We start from the raw sequence: 25,084 nt of genomic DNA on the forward strand, positions 1-25,084 counted from the left end.
TTCTATATCACTGTTACTGCTCCCACTGAAAGGCTATTCCAGGTATCTACTACCCTTTCTATATCACTGTTACTGCTCCCACTGGAAGGCTATTCCAGGTATCTTCTACCCTTTCTATATCACTGTTACTGCTCCCATTGGAAGGCTATTCCAGGTATCTACTACCCTTTCTATATCACTGTTCCTGCTCCCACTGGAAGGCTATTCCAGGTATCTACTACCCTTTCTATATCACTGTTACTGCTCCCACTGGGAGGCCATTCCAGGTATCTACTATCCTTTCTATATCACTGTTACTGCTCCCACTGGAAGGCTATTCCAGGTATCTACTACCCTTTCTATATCACTGTTAGCAGTTACTGCTTTCACTGCCAGGATGTTGCAAGTACCTGCTACATATTTTGGTAAAGTGATTTTTATTCCTGGAGGGCATTCACTAACACTGACTCTTGTTGTATGTCGCACAGCATTCACTAACACTGACTCTTGTTGTATGTCGCGCAGCATTCACTAACACTGACTCTTGTTGTATGTCGCACAGCATTCACTAACACTGACTCTTGTTGTATGTCGCACAGCATTCACTAACACTGACTCTTGTTGTATGTCGCACAGCATTCACTAACACTGACTCTTGTTGTATGTCGCACAGCATTCACTAACACTGACTCTTGTTGTATGTCGCACAGCATTCACTAACACTGACTCTTGTTGTATGTCGCACAGCATTCACTAACACTGACTCTTGTTGTATGTCGCACAGCATTCACTAACACTGACTCTTGTTGTATGTCGCACAGCATTCACTTACACTGACTCTTGTTGTATGTCGCACAGCATTCACTAACACTGACTCTTGTTGTATGTCGCACAGCATTCACTAACACTGACTCTTGTTGTATGTCGCACAGGTGCTTCTCCTCCGTTTATAACGGGCTCCTTGTTGTTCACATGCTGATTGAAAATCACAAGGGTTTGGCCGAGCAGCTGTCCAGCTGTGCGTTGTCCTCCGTCCTGCAGAGCTTTGCAGAGGATTCCAGTAACTCCATGCATGGCAGGTGGGACGTGTTCATGCAGAGACAGCTGACGGAGCTGTTGAAGAATGGTCAGGAGAAAACTGACAGCGAGGCCACGGGTGAGAATGTTGCTTGGTCTGGGCAATTGCCAACATGGCCACATTCTGGGTGCTATGGTCAATGAATTCCTCTATTTGTATGTAGAACATTCTATGTGCATTGGGCAGGGAAGGTCAGTGACGTGCCAGACAGAGAGAGTGCATTCACCTTTCTCTGTCATGGCAGGAAAAGGTTGGAAACGGCCCAAATATCCCATGATGTAATACTCATTCCAGCCCATCATACTGGGATTAGCTGCTCTCAGTTGGACTGTTGGGGCTAGCAATAGATTCTTAGTAATTTTTCCCTTTCAGAAGACAGTCAAACACAGGCTGTGCAGGAGATGGAGTTACCGGCATTGCTCTCTAGTCTGAAGGACAGTCGGACATGTAGAGATCTCCTCCCATCTCTGGAACGCTGCGTTTGTGATGATGCCTCCTCCATGCGCTGTGATGTCAGCCAGCTCCTTACTGACAGCGACTTCTTCCTGCAACTCCTGTCTTGCTTGGAGCAACTAAGAACTGAGAAGCGTCTTCAGCTCTCTGTGTATCGGTAAGAGGGGTCTAGACATCCACCTTCTATGTGTGACGCACAAGCTGTGTGTGTGTGTGTGTGTGTGCGCGTGCGCGAGACGGGCACGGGCGGTCGATGTGTGTTTGTGCGCGCAAGACAGGCTTGGGCGCCCCCTTGCGTGAGTGTGTGAGCGAGACGGGCTCAGGGTGTGTGTGTGTGTGTGTGTGTGTGTGTGCGCGCGCGCGCAACAGGTGTGGGTGGCCCGTGTGAGCGAGCAAGACGGGCACAGGCAGCGTGTGTAGGTATCAGTGAGATTGGCTCAATGTAATAAGTGTCTCTCATCCTCCATCAGTGTCACATAGTTGGCATGTTGGCTAATAGCAGTAAATGGTCTTTTCTCTTTACCAAGAATTCTGAACAAGGCTTTGGATTTTTACCAAGAGGACGGCCTTTCCTGGCACAGGAGCATAGAGCCATGTCTCAACTATTTGGGAAGCAACAGCAATGACCAAGAGGTGAGGTGGCGAGGAGCGCCTTGCTCGGGGCTGGGTTATATGTAGGAGGACTCTGCTGTCTGTCTGCTCCTGCAGTGGGATGTCTTTCACAGCCAATCCTTACAGGACATTTCCCATAGTGATTCGATGTAAAGGTTATGGAAAATGGAGCCCAGCACCAGTCAGGTTCCATACTGCTAGATAAGAAGAATTAAATATATTAGAGTCAGCCTTTTAACTTTGGGATTTTTTTGTCATTTAATAGTTTTCCAAATATAATTGTTTCTGTTTTATAAGGTGTATAATTTTGATGATATTCATATTAAGTTATTTGCTTTATCTCCTATCTGCATTGTACCTTTTTCTTTACAAATCCTGCTTATTTTTGGCTCCCCTGCCCCAAGCTTATCTCCATTCTTCTCAATCCTCCTTCTGAAGCTGCCAGGACATATTATCAGCTTCCACTAAAGGTAATGGGGAGGAATATTCATGCAAATCAAGCCAACATGGCTGTCCCCTTAAGGTAAGAATTTGGGAATGTGATAAGCCCCTTTTATGAGAAGAACATAGAATGCAGAACATTAGCCTAAGGGAAGGGACCTGGGATCAGTGAGACAGAGAAGACACAAGAAGGGGATTAGGATGAAATGTATTGGGGAACTCTAGGTGGAAGGAGAGAATTTAATCCTCATGGCTTCTGAACTTTTGCATGTTTTCACCCATGTCTGTACAGCTTCTCCAGGAAATGGTCACTTTCCTTCTTCGTTTGGCCTCCGCCAATAAGGATTGTGCTGTTGTCATGTGCCGGCTTGGTGCCAAGGAAACCCTGAACAAAGTACTGGAAAAGCAGAGTGCTACCATCCTGCAGGCGTCGGAGTTGAAAGACCTTCTCACAGACTCTGAGAAGTACGCCAGCCTGTACCAAAAGATGGCAACCAGCATTCTAGCCGGGTGTATCCAGGTGATGCCACATCCTGTGTTTTCTCATCTAGGGTACTCCTATGTAATGATGTACCTGCTGTCTCTTCCCATCATAGTAATGGGACTGTCACCTCATTCAAACACTGCTGCACTGCCTGAAACTCAGCCCTAATGTTATGCAGCCATTGTTTCTTTACCTCCCACGTGTCAATATTTCCTCAGATCAGAGCATGTGCCTAGTTTGCTGTTACTGTATCCTGCTTACAACATGGGTGTAACCTGCCATCCTATACCTTTCAGATGGTTTTGGGGCAGATAGAGGAACACAGGCGTACCCAACACCAAATTAACATCCCTTTCTTCAATGTCTTTTTGAGAAATCTTTGCCAAGGTGAGTTCTTATTGCTGCCATATTGAATGCAATTCATCCATGTAATGAGTTTACTTCTCACAAACCTCAAACTTAGCTGTATGCATTTAAACCGGCCATTAGAAAGGTGTCAGCCCGTATCATCTGATAAAAGTACCCAACTCTTCTCATTACCACAAATTCATTTTCTTATGTAACTTGGAACATCCCCATAATATGCCCTAGTGATCACCATCCATGTCTCCTGCCCTCTTTGCATTCTGCCTTAGTGATCTGTCCATGGTAATCCGTCTTTCCTCTTCCTTTCTTTTATCCAAATACACTGTAGCTTTCTGATTAGAAATCTGTATTCCTAACACTATAGTGTCCCCCTATCTCTAAATATATCCCCCCGTATTTGCCATAAAAAAATGGGGGGAGGAGTTTTACTTTTTCCAGCACCGAGGTTCCATCGACACTGCTCGCCTCTCTGCCTCTTGTTATGTCACCGAGGTTCCCTCGACACTGCTCGCCTCTCTCCCTCCTGTTATGTCACCGAGGTTCCCTCGACACTGCTCGCCTCTCTGCCTCTTGTTATGTCACCGAGGTTCCCTCGACACTGCTCGCCTCTCTCCCTCCTGTTATGTCACCGAGGTTCCCTCGACATTGCTCGCCTCTCTGCCTCTTGTTATGTCACCGAGGTTCCCTCGACACTGCTCGCCTCTCTCCCTCCTGTTATGTCACCGAGGTTCCATCAACACTGCTCGCCTCTCTGCCTCCTGTTATGTCACCGAGGTTCCCTCGACACTGCTCGCCTCTCTGCCTCCTGTTATGTCACCGAGGTTCCATCGACACTGCTCGCCTCTCTGCCTCCTGTTATGTCACCGAGGTTCCCTCGACACTGCTCGCCTCTCTCCTTCCTGTTATGTCACCGAGGTTTCCTCGACACTGCTCGCCTCTCTCCCTCCTGTTATGTCACCGAGGTTCCCTCGACACTGCTCGCCTCTCTCCCTCCTGTTATGTCACCGAGGTTCCCTCGACACTGCTCGCCTCTCTGCCTCCTGTTATGTCACCGAGGTTCCCTCGACACTGCTCGTCTCTCTCCCTCCTGTTATGTCACCGAGGTTCCCTCGACACTGCTCGCCTCTCTCCCTCCTGTTATGTCACCGAGGTTCCATCAACACTGCTCGCCTCTCTGCCTCCTGTTATGTCACCGAGGTTCCCTCGACACTGCTCGCCTCTCTGCCTCCTGTTATGTCACCGAGGTTCCATCGACACTGCTCGCCTCTCTGCCTCCTGTTATGTCACCGAGGTTCCCTCGACACTGCTCGCCTCTCTCCTTCCTGTTATGTCACCGAGGTTTCCTCGACACTGCTCGCCTCTCTCCCTCCTGTTATGTCACCGAGGTTCCCTCGACACTGCTCGCCTCTCTCCCTCCTGTTATGTCACCGAGGTTCCCTCGACACTGCTCGCCTCTCTGCCTCCTGTTATGTCACCGAGGTTCCCTCGACACTGCTCGTCTCTCTCCCTCCTGTTATGTCACCGAGGTTCCCTCGACACTGCTCGCCTCTCTCCCTCCTGTTATGTCACCGAGGTTCCCTCGACACTGCTCGCCTCTCTCCCTCCTGTTATGTTACCGAGGAGGCGCACCCAGTTCAATGCTCCTCAGATGCGCTTATTCAAACTTTCCTATGGGGCTTCTGCGTCATGTGACTGAGTTTTCTTTAGAGTTAACCCTTTAATGTAAACATTCACTTTCTAAAATGACTGCAATGTTTTACATTTCAGGGTTAAAGGGACAGAATCACTGCAGCCGCACCACTTTAAGATAAAGTGGTCTTGGTGGCTATACCTTTAATCCAACATGTTTCTTCTTCAGGGTCCAGTGTGGAAGTGAAAGAAGACAAATGCTGGGAGAAAATTGAGGTGTCATCCAATCCTTACCGTGCCAGCAAGCTGACAGATGGGAACCCCAAATCTTACTGGGAATCTAGTGGAAGTACTGGATCCCATTATATCAACATTTACATGCATCGTGGAGTAATAATCAGGTGACTGGTAATAAGGCAAGCATCGGCATGTGACGGGATGGAATGTATGTTGAGAAGCAGCGATTGGTCAAGTAACCTACTGATACTGGAATTTAAATGGGTATAAATTAGTAGTGATTTAGTGTTAGTGTTTACTGCTAGATAAGAAGAATTAAATATATTTAAGTCAGCCTTTTAACTGGGATTTTTCTGTCATTTAATAGTTTTCCAAATATACCGGTATTTGTTCCTGTTTTATAAGGTGTATAATTTTTACGATATTCATATTAAGTTATTTGCTTTATCTCCTTAAAAATCTCTGCCTTGTGTCTTTTCTTTACAAATCCTGCTTATTTTTGTGTATGGAGCGCACATTGAAGAGTAGTGACTTGGAGTCTGTGTATGGAATGTGTATCGAGGAGTAGGGACTGGGCGTCTGTATGGAATGGGTATCGTGGAGTAGGGACTGGGTGTCTTTGTATGGAATGTTTATCGAGGAGCAGGGACTTCAGGAGTATGAGTTAGAGTGTGTGACGAGGAGGGTTCAGGAGTATGAGAGAGAGTGTGTGAAGAGGAGGGTTCAGGAGTATGAGAGAGTGTGTGAAGAGGAGGGTTCGTGAGTGTGACGAGGGGGGGTTCAGAAGTGTGACTCTCCTGACACCTCAATCATCGAGGGTTCTAAGTGGTCGGCTGGGTAGCTGCCGTTCATATGCACGAACAAGTGGGAACTGACTTGGCGGCCATCTTGTTCGCAAGACTGCTGGCAGCGTTGTTCGGTCGTCGAGTTCATGGAACCACAATCGGACACTCTTACTCCCGAACACCGCTGAACTTTGGCGAACGCCTGCTTCTTATCCACACGTGTCAGGAGAGTGCCGTTCGGTAGGGTTGTTCGCATGAACCATACAAACAAACGCTACCAACAAGCAGGAGGATGAGTTTGTTAATTCGTTCGTATGGAACTCCTGAAAGTGACCGGCCGCTACCACTGAATCCCTGTAATTAATTTGGGCTGACGCCTCGTGTGAGGTCGGTCAAAACTTTACCCCGTTGGCGATTCGGCTGTGTTCGTGGGATTGAAGCGCTATTTGGACAACTTGGACGCTCAGATCCAAGCTATCCGATGAAGGTTCAGGAGTATGAGTGAGAGAATGTTACGAGGAGGGTTCAGGAGTGTGAGAGAGAGAGGGTGACGAGGAGGGTTCAGGAGTGTGAGTGAGAGAGGGTGACGAGGGTTCAGGAGTGTGAGTGAGAGAGGGTGACGAGGAGGGTTCAGGAGTGTGAGTGAGGATGACGAGGAGGGTTCAGGAGTGTGTGTGAGAGAGGGTGACGAGGAGGGTTCAGGAGTGTGAGTGAGAGAGTGTGACGAGGAGGGTTCAGGAGTGTGAGAGAGTGTGACGAGGAGGGTTCAGGAGTGTGAGTGAGAGAGGGTGACGAGGAGGGTTCAGGAGTGAGTGAGAGAGGGTGACGAGGAGGGTTCAGGAGTGAGTGAGAGAGGGTGACGAGGAGGGTTCAGGAGTGAGTGAGAGAGGGTGACGAGGAGGGTTCAGGAGTGTGAGTGAGAGAGGGTGACGAGGAGGGTTCAGGAGTGTGAGTGAGAGAGTGTGACGAGGAGGGTTCAGGAGTGTGAGTGAGAGAGTGTGACGAGGAGGATTCAGGAGTGTGTGAGAGAGTGTGACGAGGAGGGTTCAGGAGTGTGAGAGGGTGACGAGGAGGGTTCAGGAGTGAGCGAGAGAGGGTGAGCAGGAGGGTTCAGGAGTGTGTGAGAGAGGGTGACGAGTAAGGTTCAGGAGTGTGAGTGAGAGAGTGTGACGAGGAGGATTCAGGAGTGTGTGAGAGAGGGTGACGAGGAGGGTTCAGGAGTGAGCGAGAGAGGGTGAGCAGGAGGGTTCAGGAGTGTGTGAGAGAGGGTGACGAGTAAGGTTCAGGAGTGTGAGTGAGAGAGGGTGACGAGAAGGGTTCAGGAGTGTGAGTGAGAGAGGGTGACCAGGAGGGTTTCAGGAGTGTGTGAGAGAGGGTGACGAGGAGGGTTCAGGAGTGTGAGTGAGAGAGTGACGAGGAGGGTTCATGAGTGTGAGTGAGAGAGGGTGACGAGGAGGGTTCAGGAGTGTGAGTGAGAGAGGGTGACGAGGAGGGTTCAGGAGTGTGAGTGAGAGAGGGTGACGAGGAGGGTTCAGGAGTGTGAGCGAGAGAGGGTGAGCAGGAGGGTTCAGGAGTGTGTGAGAGAGGGTGACGAGAAGGGTTCAGGAGTGTGAGTGAGAGAGGGTGATGAGGAGGGTTCAGGAGTGTGAGTGAGAGAGGGTCATGAGGAGGGTTCAGGAGTGTGAGTGAGAGAGGGTGACGAGGAGGGTTCAGGAGTGTGAGTGAGAGAGGGTGATGAGGAGGGTTCAGGAGTGTGAGTGAGAGAGGGTGACGAGGAGGGTTCAGGAGTATGCGTGAGAGAGGGTGATGAGGAGGGTTCAGGAGTGTGAGTGAGAGAGGGTCATGAGGAGGGTTCAGGAGTGTGCGTGAGAGAGGGTGACGAGGAGGGTTCAGGAGTGTGAGTGAGAGAGGGTGATGAGGAGGGTTCAGGAGTGTGAGTGAGAGAGGGTGACGAGGAGGGTTCAGGAGTGTGAGTGAGAGAGGGTGACGAGGAGGGTTCAGGAGTGTGAGAGAGAGAGGGTGACGAGGAGGGTTCAGGAGTGTGAGTGAGAGAGGGTGACGAGGAGGGTTCAGGAGTGTGAGTGAGAGAGAGGGTGACGAGGAGGGTTCAGGAGTGTGAGTGAGAGAGAGGGTGACGAGGAGGGTTCAGGAGTGTGAGTGAGAGAGAGGGTGACGAGGAGGGTTCAGGAGTGTGAGTGAGAGAGAGGGTGACGAGGAGGGTTCAGGAGTGTGAGTGAGAGAGGGTGACGAGGAGGGTTCAGGAGTGTGAGCGAGAGAGGGTGAGCAGGAGGGTTCAGGAGTGTGTGAGAGAGGGTGACGAGAAGGGTTCAGGAGTGTGAGTGAGAGAGTGTGACGAGGAGGATTCAGGAGTGTGTGAGAGAGGGTGACGAGGAGGGTTCAGGAGTGAGCGAGAGAGGGTGAGCAGGAGGGTTCAGGAGTGTGTGAGAGAGGGTGACGAGTAAGGTTCAGGAGTGTGAGTGAGAGAGAGGGTGACGAGGAGGGTTCAGGAGTGTGAGTGAGAGAGGGTGACGAGGAGGGTTCAGGAGTGTGAGCGAGAGAGGGTGAGCAGGAGGGTTCAGGAGTGTGTGAGAGAGGGTGACGAGGAGGGTTCAGGAGTGTGAGTGAGAGAGAGGGTGACGAGGAGGGTTCAGGAGTGTGAGTGAGAGAGGGTGACGAGGAGGGTTCAGGAGTGTGAGCGAGAGAGGGTGAGCAGGAGGGTTCAGGAGTGTGTGAGAGAGGGTGACGAGAAGGGTTCAGGAGTGTGAGTGAGAGAGTGATAATGTTTCGGTCTCTCCCTGTGGAATGCAATCTGCGATGTGATAAGTTACTGTGTTTGCTCTGTATTCCTGTAGACAGCTCTTCATTACTGTGGCCACTGAGGATTCCAGTTACATGCCAGCTCGGCTAGTAGTGATGGGAGGGGAGAGTCCATCCAGCATTAATACAGAGTTAAACACGGTGCGTGACCTGCTAATACTGAAATGTGTTTATAGGGGATTTCATCAGACAGTTCATTATTCATCTAACAAATGGCCTGATACTCCTGCTACTGTGTAACCTTAGCCCTAGGACAGATAATCTCACACACAACTCTCTATTAACATAATGTGTTTGAGCTAGATATATTGTTATTGTCACTGGTTTCTATTATTCCATAAACCGCAATATTCAGTCTGGGACTATAGCTAAGAATTTGTCCAAATCAGAGCTTTTTATTTACTTTTCTATTCACCGCAGTTGGCTGTTAATTGAACAAACTGCATCTGAGGGAGTGATTTCCCGATTAGTGGGAATATGGGGGTGAACAAGGAAAGGGAGTTGGTAGAAAAGTAAAATGCAGGGAGAAGACTTGGAGTCCTTTGTGGAAGATAGACGTAACATTCTCCATAGCCATCTCCACAAATGGGACTCCCTCTGCCTCCATGTGCCAACTGTATCTTTGCTGCCCCACAACTTCATATTGTATACTTTTATAATTTCGTTCAGATTTGCATATATCCAGGTTGTTGTATTTTTATGTGTAACTCTCATACATTCTGTTCCTTTCTGCCACTTCCATAATTATTAAGCACACGTGGCATGTAATATGTATATTCTAATTACTGTATTGATTGGTACTGGTCAGGTGAACATCCCCAGCACAGCCGGACGTGTCCTCCTTCTGGAAAACCTCACACGATTCTGGCCCATCATTCAGATCAAGATCAAACGTTGCCAGCAGGTAAATAGTTGGGTGGCAGATTTTATTGTGTATATCACATCCTCTTGTCACAGGAAATTATTTAAAGCTTATGTTCTAGGGTGGTATTGACACGCGTGTCCGTGGTCTGGAAGTCTTGGGACCAAAGCCAACCTTCTGGCCCGTGTTTAAGGAGCAGCTTTGCCGCCGGACATTTTTATTCTACACGAGCCGTGCTCACAGCTGGGGACAGGAGATCTGTGAGAAGAGGGAATGCTTACTTCAGCTCTTCAACAGGTAAATGGGGAAAACGTGTTCTATGAATTCTGCGGTCCTGGCCAGTCACCGTCGGTGTATTCTGTGCGGTCCTGGCCAGTCACCGTCGGTGTATTCTGTGCGGTCCTGGCCAGTCACCGTCGGTGTATTCTGTGCGGTCCTGGCCAGTCACCGTCGGTGTATTCTGTGCGGTCCTGGCCAGTCACCGTCAGTGTATTCTGTGCGGTCCTGGCCAGTCACCGTCAGTGTATTCTGTGCGGTCCTGGTCAGTCACCGTCAGTGTATTCTGTGCGGTCCTGGCCAGTCACCGTCAGTGTATTCTGTGCGGTCCTGGCCAGTCACTGTCAGTGTATTCTGTGCGGTCCTGGACAGTCACTGTCAGTGTAATCTGTGCGGTCCTGGACAGTCACTGTCAGTGTAATCTGTGTGGTCCTGGACAGTCACTGTCAGTGTAATCTGTGCGGTCCTGGACAGTCACCGTCAGTGTATTCTGTGCGGTCCTGGCCAGTCAGTGTATTCTGTGCTGGCCAGTCACTGCCGGTGTATTCTGTGCTGGCCAGTCACAGTCGGTGTATTCTGTGCTGGCCAGTCACAGTCGGTGTATTCTGTGCTGGCCAGTCACAGTCAGTGTATTCTGTGCGGTCCTGGCCACTCACTGTCGGTGTATTCTGTGTTGGCCAGTCACTGTCGGTGTATTCTGTGTTGGCCAGTCACTGTCGGTGTATTCTGTGTTGGCCAGTCACTGTCGGTGTATTCTGTGTTGGCCAGTCACTGTCGGTGTATTCTGTGTTGGCCAGTCACTGTCGGTGTATTCTGTGCGGTCCTGGCCACTCAGTCAGTGTATTCTGTGCTGGCAGTCACTGTCGGTGTATTCTGTGTTGGCCAGTCACTGTCGGTGTATTCTGTGCTGGCAGTCACTGTCGGTGTATTCTGTGCTGGCAGTCACTGCCGGTGTATTCTGTGCTTTTTACGTGTTTTTGTTGCAGATTGAATCGTGCCTTGTCACATGAGCAGGAGTTCGCTGAGCGTTTCCTTTCGGATGATGAAGCTGCTCAGGCTCTGGGACGGACCTGCTGGGAGGCACTAATCACACCTTTAGTGCAAAGCATAACTACTCCAGGTACTGTGTATATAAGGCAGTGAGCGAGCCTTACTATCCCAGTTCATCTTATGGAATATGCAAACCCAGTCACCATCTGTATTGGCTATTCTTGGCTCACGCTGCCAGTTAGCATTACACAGTGATCAGGTGATTTGGTAAATACCTCAGCCAATGGACTCTCTGGGAGTTGAATGGTTGTTCCCTACTGACCAATAGGAAGGCATGAGCAGTGACCAAAATATGGAAGCCGCCATTTATTGTTATCTACCATCTACTGGAGGACTTGCCAGCTGGCCCCTCTATATTGTCGCAGACTGCTGGAATGAACAATCAGGTTAGGCCATGTAACTGGGTTGATGGGAGCAGAGCATGGAGAGCCCATAGGAAAGTCTTTAATATTAGCCATCTCTCACCTGTTGAGCTCTCCTTAGAAAACATTCTTACCATGTCCTCCTTATAGTCTCATGTCCTCCACTCTGCCATGTAAATCCAGATGGTCTCCTGCAAAGTTCAGTGACTTAGTTTCAGTAACATAGGTTGACAAAGTGTCCAGTCTGATAATTAACAGCTTTTAAATCTAGATTTTGCCAGACTCCTGCCATTTATTGTTTCAGACACTGATGGATTGAGCCCCCTTAGTTGGCTTCTCAACAAGTACCTGGAGAACAAGCAGCTGTCTGGCCGCCCTAGGTCTCGATCCTCTGTGTTTAACTCACGTGTGAGAAGATTAACTCATCTGCTGGTCCATGTGGACACCAGTCTCCCAGACATAGAAACATTGAGGCCCCCAAGCAAAGCCAGTAAGTGTCACATTTTGGTTTTGTCATCGGCCAACTCCCTCCGCAGCGTCATTACTAGTCCCCCTGTGCTAGCCATCTTCCTTTGCAGCATCTTTATTTGTCCCCCTGCGTCACAGCTAGCCATCTCCCTCCTCAGCATCACTAGTCCCCCTGTCTCACAGCTAGCTATCTCCCTTCTCTTCCTACGCAGCATCTTTACTAGTCCCCCTGTCTCACAGCTAGCCATCTCCCTTCTCTTCCTCCGCAGCGTCTTTACTAGTCCCCCTGTGCTAGCCATCTTCCTTTGCAGCATCTTTATTTGTCCCCCTGCGTCACAGCTAGCCATCTCCCTCCTCAGCATCACTAGTCCCCCTGTGTCACAGCTAGCCATCTCCCTTCTCTCCCTCCGCAGCATCTTTACTAGTCCCCCTGTCTCACAGCTAGCTATCTCCCTTCTCTTCCTACGCAGCATCTTTACTAGTCCCCCTGTCTCACAGCTAGCCATCTCCCTTCTCTTCCTCCGCAGCGTCTTTACTAGTCCCCCTGTGCTAGCCATCTTCCTTTGCAGCATCTTTATTTGTCCCCCTGCGTCACAGCTAGCCATCTCCCTCCTCAGCATCACTAGTCCCCCTGTGTCACAGCTAGCCATCTCCCTTCTCTCCCTCCGCAGCATCTTTACTAGTCCCCCTGTCTCACAGCTAGCTATCTCCCTTCTCTTCCTACGCAGCATCTTTACTAGTCCCCCTGTCTCACAGCTAGCCATCTCCCTTCTCTTCCTACGCAGCATCTTTACTAGTCCCCCTGTCTCACAGCTAGCTATCTCCCTTCTCTTCCTACGCAGCATCTTTACTAGTCCCCCTGTCTCACAGCTAGCCATCTCCCTTCTCTTCCTCCGCAGCGTCTTTACTAGTCCCCCTGTGCTAGCCATCTTCCTTTGCAGCATCTTTATTTGTCCCCCTGCGTCACAGCTAGCCATCTCCCTCCTCAGCATCACTAGTCCCCCTGTGTCACAGCTAGCCATCTCCCTTCTCTCCCTCCGCAGCATCTTTACTAGTCCCCCTGTCTCACAGCTAGCTATCTCCCTTCTCTTCCTACGCAGCATTTTTACTAGTCCCCCTGTCTCACAGCTAGCCATCTCCCTTCTCTTCCTCCGCAGCGTCTTTACTAGTCCCCCTGTGTCACAGCTAGCCATCTCCCTTCTCTCCCACCGCAGCATCTTTACTAGTCCCCCTATGTTACAGCTAGCCATCTTGCTTCTCTCTATCCACAGCATCATTACTAGTCCCCCTGTTTTACAGCTAGCCATATCCCTCTGCAGCATCATTACTAGTCCCCCGTGTCACAGCTAGCCATCTCCCTTCTCTACCTCCGCAGCATCTTTACTAGTCCCCCTGTGTCACAGCTAGCCACCTTGCTTCTCTTCCTCCACAGCATCATTACTAGTCCCCCTGTTTTACAGCTAGTCATATCCCTTTGCAGCATCATTACTAGTCCCCCCTGTGTCACAGCTAGCCACCTTGCTTCTCTTCCTCCACAGCATCTTTACTAGTCCCCTTGTTTTACAGCTATTCATATCCCTCTGCAGCATCATTACTAGTCCCCCTGTTTTACAGCTAGTCATATCCCTTTGCAGCATCATTACTAGTCCCCCCTGTGTCACAGCTAGCCATCTTCCTTCTCTCCATCTCACTGATGTGTCCCCTCAGATGTGAAGAGTCGAGAAGTGGCTGCTGTGCCAGTAAAGGTCTCCAGCCCCAGTGTTAGCAGCATGGGTGGCATCGCTGAATGCTGGCAAGGAGTAGTGCAGAAACAGGTACAGTATATATTCTGAGGATCCTCAAAATAATCAGCCTGCTTGTGATCTGTGGGTTTCCTCAGGAATCTGGCTCTTTTTGATTTAGGAGTCCCCTGAAGAACTGGGCTGCTTGTGATCTGGAGTCTCCTTTGAAGTCAGTCTGGTAGTGACCAAGGGGTTCCCAGAGGAATCCGTCTCACTTTAACTCCTGGTCTTCGTTTCAGGTTCAAAAATTCCTGGAGTCTTCCTGGAATGACGAAGATGTGGTTCCTCGGTTTTGCTCAGTTTATCTCGGGCTCAGACGGGCCATGGAGGAGCTGTTTGGACAACAGACCCTATTTTTACTCTCTCTTCGCCAAGGGTTTTGTGAGGGTCTTTTACAACTTTCCTTTTTAACAGCTTTGCATGTAAGTATCCAAATCCTGTCCTCATAGTAACAAAGTTATTGGCTAAACCGGGAATTGCGTAGCTTTGAAGCCTTTATTATTTGCCAGAGATTACAACCCACCCTCTACACTGAGCCAAGTACTACACTGGCTCAGTGTAGAGGGCGGGTTGTAATCTCTGCGCCCGGTGGAGAGGGCGGGTTGTAATCTCTGCGCCCGGTGGAGAGGGCGGGTTGTAATCTCTGCGCCCGGTGGAGAGGGCGGGTTGTAATCTCTGCGCCGGTGGAGAGGGCGGGTTGTAATCTCTGCGCCCGGTGGAGAGGGCGGGTTGTAATCTATGCGCCCGGTGGAGAGGGCGGGTTGTAATCTCTGCGCCCGGTGGAGAGGGCGGGTTGTAATCTCTGCGCCCGGTGGAGAGGGCGGGTTGTAATCTCTGCGCCCGGTGGAGAGGGCGGGTTGTAATCTCTGCGCCCGGTGGAGAGGGCGGGTTGTAATCTCTGCGCCCGGTGGAGAGGGCGGGTTGTAATCTCTGCGCCCGGTGGAGAGGGCGGGTTGTAATCTCTGCGCCCGGTGGAGAGGGCGGGTTGTAATCTCTGCGCCCGGTGGAGAGGGCGGGTTGTAATCTCTGCGCCCGGTGGAGAGGGCGGGTTGTAATCTCTGCGCCCGGTGGAGAGGGCGGGTTGTAATCTCTGCGCCCGGTGGAGAGGGCGGGTTGTAATCTCTGCGCCCGGTGGAGAGGGCGGGTTGTAATCTCTGCGCCCGGTGGAGAGGGCGGGTTGTAATCTCTGCGCCCGGTGGAGAGGGCGGGTTGTAATCTCTGCGCCCGGTGGAGAGGGCGGGTTGTAATCTCTGCGCCCGGTGGAGAGGGCGGGTTGTAATCTCTGCGCCCGGTGGAGAGGGCGGGTTGTAATCTCTGCGCCCGGTGGAGAGGGCGGGGTTGTAATCTCTGCGCCCGGTGGAGAGGTCATATTTTTATCTCTTTGCAGGTCATGGAGCGCTTTGCTCGCTATATTGACCAGAGGATGCAGGAGGTCCGTTCAGACTCATCTGACTTGCGAGCGTTGGACCAGTTGCAGCAGTTCCTGGAGTTTATCCTCTTCCTTTCTGATCTTGAACTCGCCAACTCATTTGAGCATTTCTACAGGTTAGTGGAATACACAGTAAGTCTTTGAGATAGTGAATAAATATATGGCAAGATATATGAGCATTGAGATAAAGACTTTCAATTAGACTTGTCTATCTCTTGCTACATTATAGCCGATCTCTCCGTGTCTCAATCCCATGATGCTTCATATTGCAGACAGTGTCTGGGCAGCCCATTCCCATGATGCTTCATATTGCAGACAGTGTCTGGGCAGCTCATTCCCATGATGCTTCATATTGCAGACACGGTCTGGCAGCCTATTCCCATGATGCTTCATATTGCAGACACGGTCTGGGCAGCCCATTCCCATGATGCTTCATATTGCAGACACGGTCTGGCAGCCTATTCCCATGATGCTTCATATTGCAGACACGGTCTGGGCAGCTCATTCCCATGATGCTTCATATTGCAGACACGGTCTGGGCAGCTCATTCCCATGATGCTTCATATTGCAGACACGGTCTGGGCAGCTCATTCCCATGATGCTTCATATTGCAGACACGGTCTGGGCAGCTCATTCCCATGATGCTTCATATTGCAGACACGGTCTGGGCAGCTCATTCCCATGATGCTTCATATTGCAGACACGGTCTGGCAGCCTATTCCCATGATGCTTCATATTGCAGACACGGTCTGGCAGCTCATTCCCATGATGCTTCATATTGCAGACACGGTCTGGCAGCTCATTCCCATGATGCTTCATATTGCAGACACGGTCTGGGCAGCTCATTCCCATGATGCTTCATATTGCAGACACTGTCTGGGCAGCCCATTCCCATGATGCTTCATATTGCAGACACGGTCTGGCAGCCCATTCCCATGATGCTTCATATTGCAGACACGGTCTGGCAGCCCGTTCCCATGATGCTTCATATTGCAGACACGGTCTGGCAGCCCGTTCCCATGATGCTTCATATTGCAGACACGGTCTGGGCAGCCCATTCCCATGATGCTTCATATTGCAGACACGGTCTGGGCAGCCCATTCCCATGATGCTTCATATTGCAGACACGGTCTGGGCAGCTCATTCCCATGATGCTTCATATTGCAGACACGGTCTGGGCAGCTCATTCCCATGATGCTTCATATTGCAGACACAGTCTGGGCAGCCCATTCCCATGATGCTTCATATTGCAGACACGGTCTGGCAGCCTATTCCCATGATGCTTCATATTGCAGACACGGTCTGGCAGCTCATTCCCATGATGCTTCATATTGCAGACACGGTCTGGCAGCTCATTCCCATGATGCTTCATATTGCAGACACGGTCTGGGCAGCTCATTCCCATGATGCTTCATATTGCAGACACTGTCTGGGCAGCCCATTCCCATGATGCTTCATATTGCAGACACGGTCTGGCAGCCCATTCCCATGATGCTTCATATTGCAGACACGGTCTGGCAGCCCGTTCCCATGATGCTTCATATTGCAGACACGGTCTGGCAGCCCGTTCCCATGATGCTTCATATTGCAGACACGGTCTGGGCAGCCCATTCCCATGATGCTTCATATTGCAGACACGGTCTGGCAGCTCATTCCCATGATGCTTCATATTGCAGACACGGTCTGGGCAGCTCATTCCCATGATGCTTCATATTGCAGACACTGTCTGGGCAGCCCATTCCCATGATGCTTCATATTGCAGACACGGTCTGGCAGCCCATTCCCATGATGCTTCATATTGCAGACACGGTCTGGCAGCCCGTTCCCATGATGCTTCATATTGCAGACACGGTCTGGCAGCCCGTTCCCATGATGCTTCATATTGCAGACACGGTCTGGGCAGCCCATTCCCATGATGCTTCATATTGCAGACACGGTCTGGGCAGCCCATTCCCATGATGCTTCATATTGCAGACATGGTCTGGGCAGCTCATTCCCATGATGCTTCATATTGCAGACACGGTCTGGGCAGCTCATTCCCATGATGCTTCATATTGCAGACACAGTCTGGGCAGCCCATTCCCATGATGCTTCATATTGCAGACACGGTCTGGCAGCCTATTCCCATGATGCTTCATATTGCAGACACGGTCTGGCAGCTCATTCCCATGATGCTTCATATTGCAGACACGGTCTGGCAGCTCATTCCCATGATGCTTCATATTGCAGACACGGTCTGGGCAGCTCATTCCCATGATGCTTCATATTGCAGACACTGTCTGGGCAGCCCATTCCCATGATGCTTCATATTGCAGACACGGTCTGGCAGCCCGTTCCCATGATGCTTCATATTGCAGACACGGTCTGGCAGCCCGTTCCCATGATGCTTCATATTGCAGACACGGTCTGGGCAGCCCATTCCCATGATGCTTCATATTGCAGACACGGTCTGGGCAGCCCATTCCCATGATGCTTCATATTGCAGACACGGTCTGGGCAGCTCATTCCCATGATGCTTCATATTGCAGACATGGTCTGGGCAGCTCATTCCCATGATGCTTCATATTGCAGACACGGTCTGGGCAGCTCATTCCCATGATGCTTCATATTGCAGACACAGTCTGGGCAGCCCATTCCCATGATGCTTCATATTGCAGACACGGTCTGGGCAGCCCATTCCCATGATGCTTCATATTGCAGACACGGTCTGGGCAGCCCATTCCCATGATGCTTCATATTGCAGACACGGTCTGGGCAGCCCATTCCCATGATGCTTCATATTGCAGACACGGTCTGGGCAGCTCATTCCCATGATGCTTCTTGTTGCAGACACGGTCTGGGCAGCCCATTCCCATGATGCTTCATATTGCAGACAGTGTCTGGGCAGCTCATTCCCATGATGCTTCATATTGCAGACACGGTCTGGGCAGCTCATTCCCATGATGCTTCATATTGCAGACACGGTCTGGGCAGCTCATTCCCATGATGCTTCAAATTGCAGACACGGTCTGGCAGCCCATTCCCTTGATGCTTCATATTGCAGACACGGTCTGGGCAGCCCATTCCCATGATGCTTCATATTGCAGACACGGTCTGGCAGCCCATTCCCATGATGCTTCATATTGCAGACACCGTCTGGGCAGCTCATTCCCATGATGCTTCATATTGCAGACACGGTCTGGCAGCCCATTCCCATGATGCTTCATATTGCAGACACGGTCTGGCAGCCCATTCCCATGATGCTTCATATTGCAGACACGGTCTGGCAGCCCATTCCCATGATGCTTCATATTGCAGACACGGTCTGGGCAGCTCATTCCCATGATGCTTCATATTGCAGACACGGTTTGGGCAGCCCATTCCCATGATGCTTCATATTGCAGACACGGTCTGGCAGCTCATTCCAATGATGCTTCATATTGCAGACACGGTTTGGGCAGCCCATTCCCATGATGCTTCATATTGCAGACACGGTCTGGCAGCTCATTCCCATGATGCTTCATATTGCAGACACGGTCTGGGCAGCTCATTCCCATGATGCTTCATATTGCAGACACGGTCTGGCAGGTCATTCCCATGATGCTTCATATTGCAGACACGGTCTGGCAGGTCATTCCCATGATGCTTCATATTGCAGACACGGTCTGGCAGCCCATTCCCATGATGCTTCATATTGCAGACACGGTCTGGCAGCTCATTCCCATGATGCTTCATATTGCAGACACGGTCTGGGCAGCTCATTCCCATGATGCTTCATATTGCAGACACGGTCTGGGCAGCCCATTCCCATGATGCTTCATATTGCAGACACGGTCTGGCAGCTCATTCCAATGATGCTTCATATTGCAGACACGGTTTGGGCAGCCCATTCCCATGATGCTTCATATTGCAGACACGGTCTGGCAGCTCATTCCCATGATGCTTCATATTGCAGACACGGTCTGGGCAGCTCATTCCCATGATGCTTCATATTGCAGACACGGTCTGGCAGGTCATTCCCATGATGCTTCATATTGCAGACACGGTCTGGCAGGTCATTCCCATGATGCTTCATATTGCAGACACGGTCTGGCAGCCCATTCCCATGATGCTTCATATTGCAGACACGGTCTGGCAGCCCATTCCCATGATGCTTCATATTGCAGACACGGTCTGGGCAGCCCATTCCCATGATGCTTCATATTGCAGACACGGTCTGGGCAGCCCATTCCCATAATGTTTCATATTGCAGACACGGTCTGGCAGCTCATTCCCATGATGCTTCATATTGCAGACACGGTCTGGCAGCTCATTCCCATGATGCTTCATATTGCAGACACGGTCGGGGCAGCTCATTCCCATGATGCTTCATATTGCAGACACGGTCTGGCAGCTCATTCCCATGATGCTTCATATTGCAGACACGGTCTGGCAGCTCATTCCCATGATGCTTCATATTGCAGACACTGTCTGGGCAGCCCATTCCCATGATGCTTCATATTACAGACAGTGTCTGGGCAGCTCATTCCCATGATGCTTCATATTGCAGACACGGTCTGGCAGCTCATTCCCATGATGCTTCATATTGCAGACACGGTCTGGCAGCTCATTCCCATGATGCTTCATATTGCAGACACGGTCGGGGCAGCTCATTCCCATGATGCTTCATATTGCAGACACGGTCTGGCAGCTCATTCCCATGATGCTTCATATTGCAGACACGGTCTGGCAGCTCATTCCCATGATGCTTCATATTGCAGACACTGTCTGGGCAGCCCATTCCCATGATGCTTCATATTACAGACAGTGTCTGGGCAGCTCATTCCCATGATGCTTCATATTGCAGACTCGGTCTGGCAGCCCATTCCCATGATGCTTCATATTGCAGACACGGTCTGGCAGCCCATTCCCATGATGCTTCATATTGCAGACACGGTCTGGCAGCCCATTCCCATGATGCTTCATATTGCAGACACGGTCTGGCAGCCCATTCCCATGATGCTTCATATTGCAGACACGGTCTGGGCAGCCCATTCCCATGATGCTTCATATTGCAGACACGGTCTGGGCAGCTCATTCCAATGATGCTTCATATTGCAGACACGGTCTGGCAGCTCATTCCCATGATGCTTCATATTGCAGACACGGTCTGGCAGCCCATTCCCATGATGCTTCATATTGCAGACACGGTCTGGCAGGTCATTCCCATGATGCTTCATATTGCAGACACGGTCTGGGCAGCCCATTCCCATGATGCTTCATATTGCAGACACGGTCTGGGCAGCCCATTCCCATGATGCTTCATATTGCAGACACGGTCTGGCAGGTCATTCCCATGATGCTTCATATTGCAGACACGGTCTGGCAGCTCATTCCCATGATGCTTCATATTGCAGACACGGTCTGGGCAGCTCATTCCCATGATGCTTCATATTGCAGACACGGTCTGGGCAGCTCATTCCCATGATGCTTCATATTGCAGACACGGTCGGGGCAGCTCATTCCCATGATGCTTCATATTGCAGAAAAGGTCTGGCTCATTCCACTGATGCTTTGCTTTTCAGGCATTACTTGGCAGATCGGCTCCTCTCCCTGGGTCCTTGCTGGCTAGAGAATTCTGTGGTCGACCACATTGGGATTTGTTTCCCGAACAGATTCCCACAGCAGATGCTAAAAAACCTACAGGAGTCAAAGGATTTGCAGAGGGAACAACATCTATACAGTCTTCAGGAGCTTGATACAGGACTACTGTCTGAGGAAGAGGAGTGTGAGGTAAGGGAGTGGAGAGAGAATGATGAGGAAGTGGAAAAAGAGGGTAAAAAGAAGCAATAAGAAAATAATTGTTGAGGAAATGCGTTTAGGGGGTTTGTAGAGGATGCCAATGAGATAAAGCAAGGCCATTGAATAGCTGGGAGAGCAAGTAATGGGTAAATTATGTAAAGGAACACTATAGGGTCAGGAATACAAACATGTATTTTTTACCCTATAGTGTTAAAATCACCATCTGGCTACCCCTTGCCCTCCGAAATATAGCAAATTCTTACTTTTGTTCACGTCTGCAGCTGCTGGCTATGCCCCGATCTGCCTGCTTGACTGACCTCATCAGAAGTGTTGTTCTGAGGCAATCACAATGCTTTCCCATAGGATTGGCTGAGACTGTCAAAAAGGCAGATCAGGGGCAGAGCTAAATACAGCCCTGGCCAATCAGCATCTCATCATAAAGATGTATTAAATCAATGCATCTCTATAAAGGGAAAGTTCAGTGTCTGCATGCAGAGGGGGGAGACCCTGAATGTCAGTCACACTGTGCAGCACTGCCCCAGGAAGCACCTCTAGCAGCCATCTAAGGAGTGGCCAGTGGAGGGATCACTAGGCTGTAATGTAAACACTGTATTTTCTCTGAAAAGACAGTGTTTACAGCAAAAAGCCTGAAGGTAATGATTATACTCACCAGAACAAATTCAATAAGCTGTAGTTGTTCCGGTGACTTAAATGTCCCTTTAAGATTAAGGAGGCGTATGATAAGGTGAGGTCCAAGGAAGTGCTGGATGTTTTGAGAGACTCATTTCTTGTTTCTGTGCCCTATGATCATTCTGCACCCAGCTCATGGATGAAGACTCAGTGCCTTTAGCTGAGGACCAAGAGGTTTTGGACGTCCAGATTTCTGTCCTGTCCCCCCGATGCTGGGCTGTGTCTTCCTTCTGCTACATGAATGATCCGAACAAACATCTACCAGAATCGCTTGGCGTCAGCCTGCAGCACTTTACAGATTTCTACTCGAAGAGTAAGTGCTGGAATACTGATACTGTCTGAGTAACGTAGGCACACATATGCAATATATCATGTAATGTTCATGAGGAAGCAGAGAGGTAAACTGACATCAATGTACGCAAAGTATTCTCAGTGTCTAATATCTGAATGTCCTGTAGGTCAGTCTGTGCTTGGCTTCGATTTTGCACAGAGCCGCCGATTACAGTGGACATGGTTGGGAAACGTAGAGTTGCAATATGGAGACTTGACTCTCCGTGTGTCCACGCTGCAGATGGTTATTTTGCTGCTTTTTAACCAGCAAGAGGTGAGATGCATTGAATGCTTGGAAAATGATGGGGCATGGTATTCCAAAACTCCACAAGAAAGGGCAGATATATCAAAAGAGAGCAAAAATTAAAAAACAAAAAACGATTTGATTGAGGTGTTTTCTCGCTTTGCAAGAATTTAAAGAGGGAAAGCAGCCATCTTGCTTCACTAACAGACCGCATCCGCGCTACTGTGAGTTTCACACTTCCCTTTATTCCCAGGAAATTTCAGAGGAGTCCATCCTTCAATCTACGGGACTGTCACCAGTTCTAATGAACCATGCGCTGGCCCCACTTACTGCCAAGGGTAGCATCCTAACCCATAACCAGAAAGGTGAGCCATCTCTTTTACAGCATAATAGGGTCTTCGTCTCACAACCCAGTGACCATTTCCATTCTTTTTTTTTCACTTTGAAAGTTTCTCCTCTTTATTGGCTGTTTTTCTATCTTTCACAGGACGTTTGTGTTTAAATGATGAGGAACTGATAGAGAGAGGTCCAGGAAAAATCTTACAATTTCTCCCGAAGCAGACTTATCTAAATGTAGAAGAGGATGAGGGACGATCGTTGGAAAGAAAAAGAAATATAATTTTTTGCCTGATCACACAAATTATGAAGGAGGAAAAAGAAATCCATATTGATAACCTGGTTTTCAGGGTAAGAAACCTGTCCGGCATGTCTCTGGTATAATCACCTGGATTCGCCAGGACATCCAGAGTTCAATAAGTACTCTCCTTGCATTATATTGATATCTACACAGGGTCAGCATAGACCGAGCGGAGACGGAGGTTTACAGAGAATCTGTCATGACCCACACTACGTCTGCTCTTACGTTGTGCTAGCAAATGGTTATTAAAAATAGACTCTATGCTGTGTATTTGCCTGACAAGGATAAGCCAAAGAGACTCCCACGGGCGGTCCTGCTCTCCACATATGGCAATTGCTATGTTAACTCACTAGTCAATGCTGCTAGCGCTGGCTAGGAAGTATAGGAATGACTGACGTCACTTTGTTCAGATGCCAGCAAGCTGTAAACAAAGCCAGTGTGTTGGCGTCACACAGGAGGTTTCCCTGTCCCCAAGCAGAGCAAATCACACGTGACAGGAGTTAGCCCCTCTGTTCCAGCTAAACGGGTTTATGTCCGTATTTTGCATTGAATACATTGTGTGTCTGTGTGATGTACGATGTATTCAGTGTATAACCTGGCGATGTAAGGTAACTTTGTTTTTGTTTTACTTCTTTAATTGTAGGTTCACTTTAACAAACGCCAATGGGGAACTGAAACCCAGAAATTGCTAATTTTAAATACAGCAAATGAGACTGAAAGGAGACAAATCTGTCCAGATACTTTGATTTTATGCAGAACTAGCATAAATTAGCTGAGAACTTGTAAACTAAATCCTAATGGTGAAGCTGCCCCCCCCCCCCCCTTGTTATTTATCTCTGTTGTCAGGGTGCAGCTAAGCCCTGTCTGAATTCTCTCCATGGATGTTCCTATTCTGAGCTGTGATTGGTTGTTTACCTTTCAGGTGACTGAAGCATGTCAGAAGCTGGAATCCAGGAAAAGCCCCCCATTCCTAAGCTTTGGTTGTAGCCATACTGATGTCCTGTCTTGTATCATGCATCTCATCAGCCAGGGCTACGTGCGTCGCAGCGAGGAAAGTCCGCACATCCTGGAATATCTCTCAAAGGATCCTTCCACACCACACAAAGGCAAAGCCCACATCAGCTTTCAAAACTCCAGCAAGAAGAAGCAGGACTCCAGCATGAAGTCCTCCCCCACTAGGTAGGAGACTGAGCGTGCAGTACCATTATTCCTAATGCCATGCAATAGCCAGAGCTGTGGGTAGACTGCTTTGGAGGTCATAGGATGTCTCATTAATGCTTCAATGGCTTATTCATTCGGTCCCATCATCCTATGTAATAAGTGGAATTTCTGCTGGAGAAAAATACCTGCTTGGATAAAAAAAAACCACAAACCATAGTGAGTCTTACCAGCAGACCTTGATCTCACCCGGCCGTGAGATCACAAACTATGGTTTATGATTTTTTTTTTTTTTTAATCCCAGCAGGTATTTATCCCATGCAGGAATTCCACTTATTACATAGGATGATGGGACCGAATGAATAAGCCATTGAAGCATTCATGTGACATCCTATGACCTCCATAGCAGTCTACCCACAGCTCTGGCCGCGCCTGGGTGAGGTCTGCTGGCTCTACAGCACATGTAGTGGTTATGGTGTTTGGTTTTATGTTGGCTGACGCTCCCTGCCGATCAATCCCATCCAAATTTGGATTAATTTGACATTGCTAATAAAATAGAGAAACTGGACCAGACTGTGGGCGTCTTTATTAACCTCTTTGTCATATAGTGCTTAGTGTGCCTTTTTGAAGTATTGCAATAGAGAATTATTGGTTTATCTCTCTTCAGAGTATCCTCTAATTACAAAGCCTTCTAGCTTACATTATCTAAATGTCCTTTTGTTGTGTGTTCGGTACATATTAAGTAGACCCAAGATCATAACATGGATATCTAAAAAAAATGGTCTAGATAAAAATAAACATAAATAAATAAACAATTACTTTATTAGATGTTGATATACAAAAAAACCTAACTACTTGCTCGCTAATAAAACAAAATATGTGAATCCCAGGGGGGAGCTATAGAAAGCTCAAAATGTCAAAATACCATACTGAGCCATCTAACATAAAAGTGCCTGAGGTAGAATAAGATAATGCCAGTGGCTGATCCTATCAGGGAGGTGTATACCAAGACCACCCAGTATAGGACAAATCCTTTTATACCTCTGAAAGAATGGCTGTAGTTGCAGAACATCTACATAAAATGTAACAAAGTGTATCCAGTATTAAACAATAGTAGCGCTTGTATGAAGATTGCAACAAATAGAAAAAAGAAACG

The 25,084-nt window shown here is 49.2% G+C and overlaps 1 protein-coding gene across 3 annotated transcripts in view; it reads left to right on the plus strand.

Moving 5' to 3' along the window:
* The window catches only part of CUL9 (cullin 9), an 89,242-nt gene that overhangs the window by 18,297 nt on the left and 45,861 nt on the right, over window positions 1-25,084 (plus strand). For 2 of the 3 annotated variants that reach the window (XM_063444157.1, XM_063444160.1), the window contains exons 11-30: window positions 912-1,135; window positions 1,430-1,667; window positions 2,038-2,143; window positions 2,856-3,083; window positions 3,344-3,434; window positions 5,272-5,443; window positions 8,917-9,022; window positions 9,690-9,785; window positions 9,865-10,040; window positions 11,006-11,139; window positions 11,736-11,921; window positions 13,607-13,713; window positions 13,920-14,102; window positions 15,068-15,225; window positions 20,653-20,860; window positions 21,692-21,872; window positions 22,018-22,163; window positions 22,387-22,498; window positions 22,621-22,820; window positions 23,693-23,949. In XM_063444157.1, the coding sequence (XP_063300227.1) occupies window positions 912-1,135; window positions 1,430-1,667; window positions 2,038-2,143; window positions 2,856-3,083; window positions 3,344-3,434; window positions 5,272-5,443; window positions 8,917-9,022; window positions 9,690-9,785; window positions 9,865-10,040; window positions 11,006-11,139; window positions 11,736-11,921; window positions 13,607-13,713; window positions 13,920-14,102; window positions 15,068-15,225; window positions 20,653-20,860; window positions 21,692-21,872; window positions 22,018-22,163; window positions 22,387-22,498; window positions 22,621-22,820; window positions 23,693-23,949 (3,309 nt within the window). The remainder of the gene's footprint in view (window positions 1-911; window positions 1,136-1,429; window positions 1,668-2,037; window positions 2,144-2,855; window positions 3,084-3,343; window positions 3,435-5,271; window positions 5,444-8,916; window positions 9,023-9,689; window positions 9,786-9,864; window positions 10,041-11,005; window positions 11,140-11,735; window positions 11,922-13,606; window positions 13,714-13,919; window positions 14,103-15,067; window positions 15,226-20,652; window positions 20,861-21,691; window positions 21,873-22,017; window positions 22,164-22,386; window positions 22,499-22,620; window positions 22,821-23,692; window positions 23,950-25,084) is intronic. The other variant, XM_063444159.1, reaches the window with a different exon arrangement.

The sequence above is a fragment of the Pelobates fuscus genome, chromosome 2 (genome assembly GCF_036172605.1).
Source record: "Pelobates fuscus isolate aPelFus1 chromosome 2, aPelFus1.pri, whole genome shotgun sequence".
NCBI classification, from domain to species: domain Eukaryota; kingdom Metazoa; phylum Chordata; class Amphibia; order Anura; family Pelobatidae; genus Pelobates; species Pelobates fuscus.